This window comes from Phalaenopsis equestris, unplaced genomic scaffold, assembly GCF_001263595.1.
Source record: "Phalaenopsis equestris unplaced genomic scaffold, ASM126359v1 Scaffold232914, whole genome shotgun sequence".
Classification (NCBI taxonomy): Eukaryota; Viridiplantae; Streptophyta; class Magnoliopsida; order Asparagales; family Orchidaceae; genus Phalaenopsis; species Phalaenopsis equestris.
In genome coordinates, this window is record NW_018250873.1 from 69,340 (window position 1) to 70,913 (window position 1,574).

Sequence of the window (1,574 nt, forward strand, 5' to 3'; positions counted from 1 at the left end):
TATATATATATATATATAGATATATAGATATATCTCAAATTAAAACAAAGCATATTCAAGCCTCTTACTAAATTCATCAATACACGTTTGTTAAAGAGACGATAGATATTTAAAATGGACACAATCAATAATGAGAGTGATAAAAATTAGTTTGTATCACAAACCAATCTATTTAAATGCCTTCCTGAATTTTAGCTTTTCATTGACATATGTATATTTATTTGAAGCATTTAAGTTTCAATTACAATTACAAGATTATAATTTTCTTTGAGGATGAGAAACTATAACATTAATTTACAATATACATTTTACAATATAGTAATGATAGTTGACTGTAGAAATTGTACATATAAAAATTTTGATCCTAGACATATAATGAATGAATTATGTGATGGTGTATGTAAATAATTATATATATAAATATAAAAAATTAAATATTAGCTATATAAATACCTAAAAATAATTTAATATATCAAATATGGATTATTTTTCACTGTCAAAAAACGGGCCGGGAATATAAATGTAATGCCCCTGCACTCATGGTCAGGGAGGCCCGTGAGCATTCTAAAAGGGGGACGGCGAGAACTGAGGCAGATCAACAAGGTACAGAGTAGATATGGCGGGTGGCATGGGAGTAAACAAAAACAAGTTCATAGAGGATTGGAATCACGCTCGGGAGAACCTTGAGTTGACCTTTCGTTGGACTCGCCGCAACCTAGCGATCGCTGGATTATTCGGCTTAGCCGTTCCAATCCTCATTTACAAGGGCATCGTTAATGAATTTGTAAGATCTCTTGGAATCTAGTTTTTTTCTGCTCTGATATTTCCTTATGATGGTCTGAAAGCCCTAATCTCGAATTGCTTCTTTTTTTGTCTTTCACAGCACATGCAAGATGAGGACTGGGGAAGGCCACCGAGGAAGTTCCTGTGAGAAGATTTCATCGGATGATGATTTTCCATTTGCTTCTTTTGGAATAATGGTAATGTTGACTTTGGCGGAAATGTCGTCGTTTAATGGCATGATAAGAAAGATATTGAAACTTGTTGGGTATTGGTAGCTTCTTTTCTCCATTCAAATGTTGCTTTTGACAAGGAACGTGTGAATGAGACTCTTTTAACTGATGATAAAACCATGCTGCTTTAAATCATATTCATATATTCCCAAAAAAAAAAAAAAAATCATATTCATGTTACGTCAGTCATTAGTCTTATTGGTGTAACTTAGTTTTACATCATATGCAGATTGCCAAAATTACAGCATCATTCTTATCAGCAATTATAACATAACATAAATGAGGGGTTAATTGTATGTTTGTCACGTGATTAAGCGGAAGAGCTTAATGTGTATGTGTAATTACAATAAAGGTCAGAATCAGCAGCGATTGTAGGCAAGATTTTGACAAGTTGCTGGTGAAGTCATAGTTTTTTATCCATGTTATTTGCATACGATCCTTCTTTGAGTTAGCAAGGATTCAGGAGCCTGTTATTTAACTATGCTCTAGAAATGCTTAGATATTCTCCGATTACATGTAACTAAGCTAAAGTGGAGTAATCCGAGTGCCAACTTCATAGAT

General features: G+C 33.2%; 1 protein-coding gene across 1 annotated transcript; it reads left to right on the top strand.

Moving 5' to 3' along the window:
- Window positions 1–524: 524 nt before the first annotated feature.
- On the top strand, window positions 525–1,148 carry LOC110038464. Its single transcript, XM_020743315.1, has 2 exons — window positions 525–784; window positions 884–1,148. The coding sequence occupies exons 1-2, from the start codon at window positions 617–619 to the stop codon at window positions 929–931; spliced, it is 216 nt and encodes a 71-aa protein (XP_020598974.1). The 5' UTR covers window positions 525–616; the 3' UTR covers window positions 932–1,148.
- The last annotated feature ends 426 nt before the right edge of the window (window positions 1,149–1,574 follow it).

Excerpts from the sequence above, each read along its gene's own strand:
- LOC110038464 (XM_020743315.1), top strand. The coding sequence starts at position 617 with ATGGCGGGTGGCATGGGAGTAAACAAAAACAAGTTCATAGAGGATTGG. Across the intron at positions 785-883 it reads AGGGCATCGTTAATGAATTT|CACATGCAAGATGAGGACTG; the intron begins GTAAGATCTCTT and ends TGTCTTTCACAG.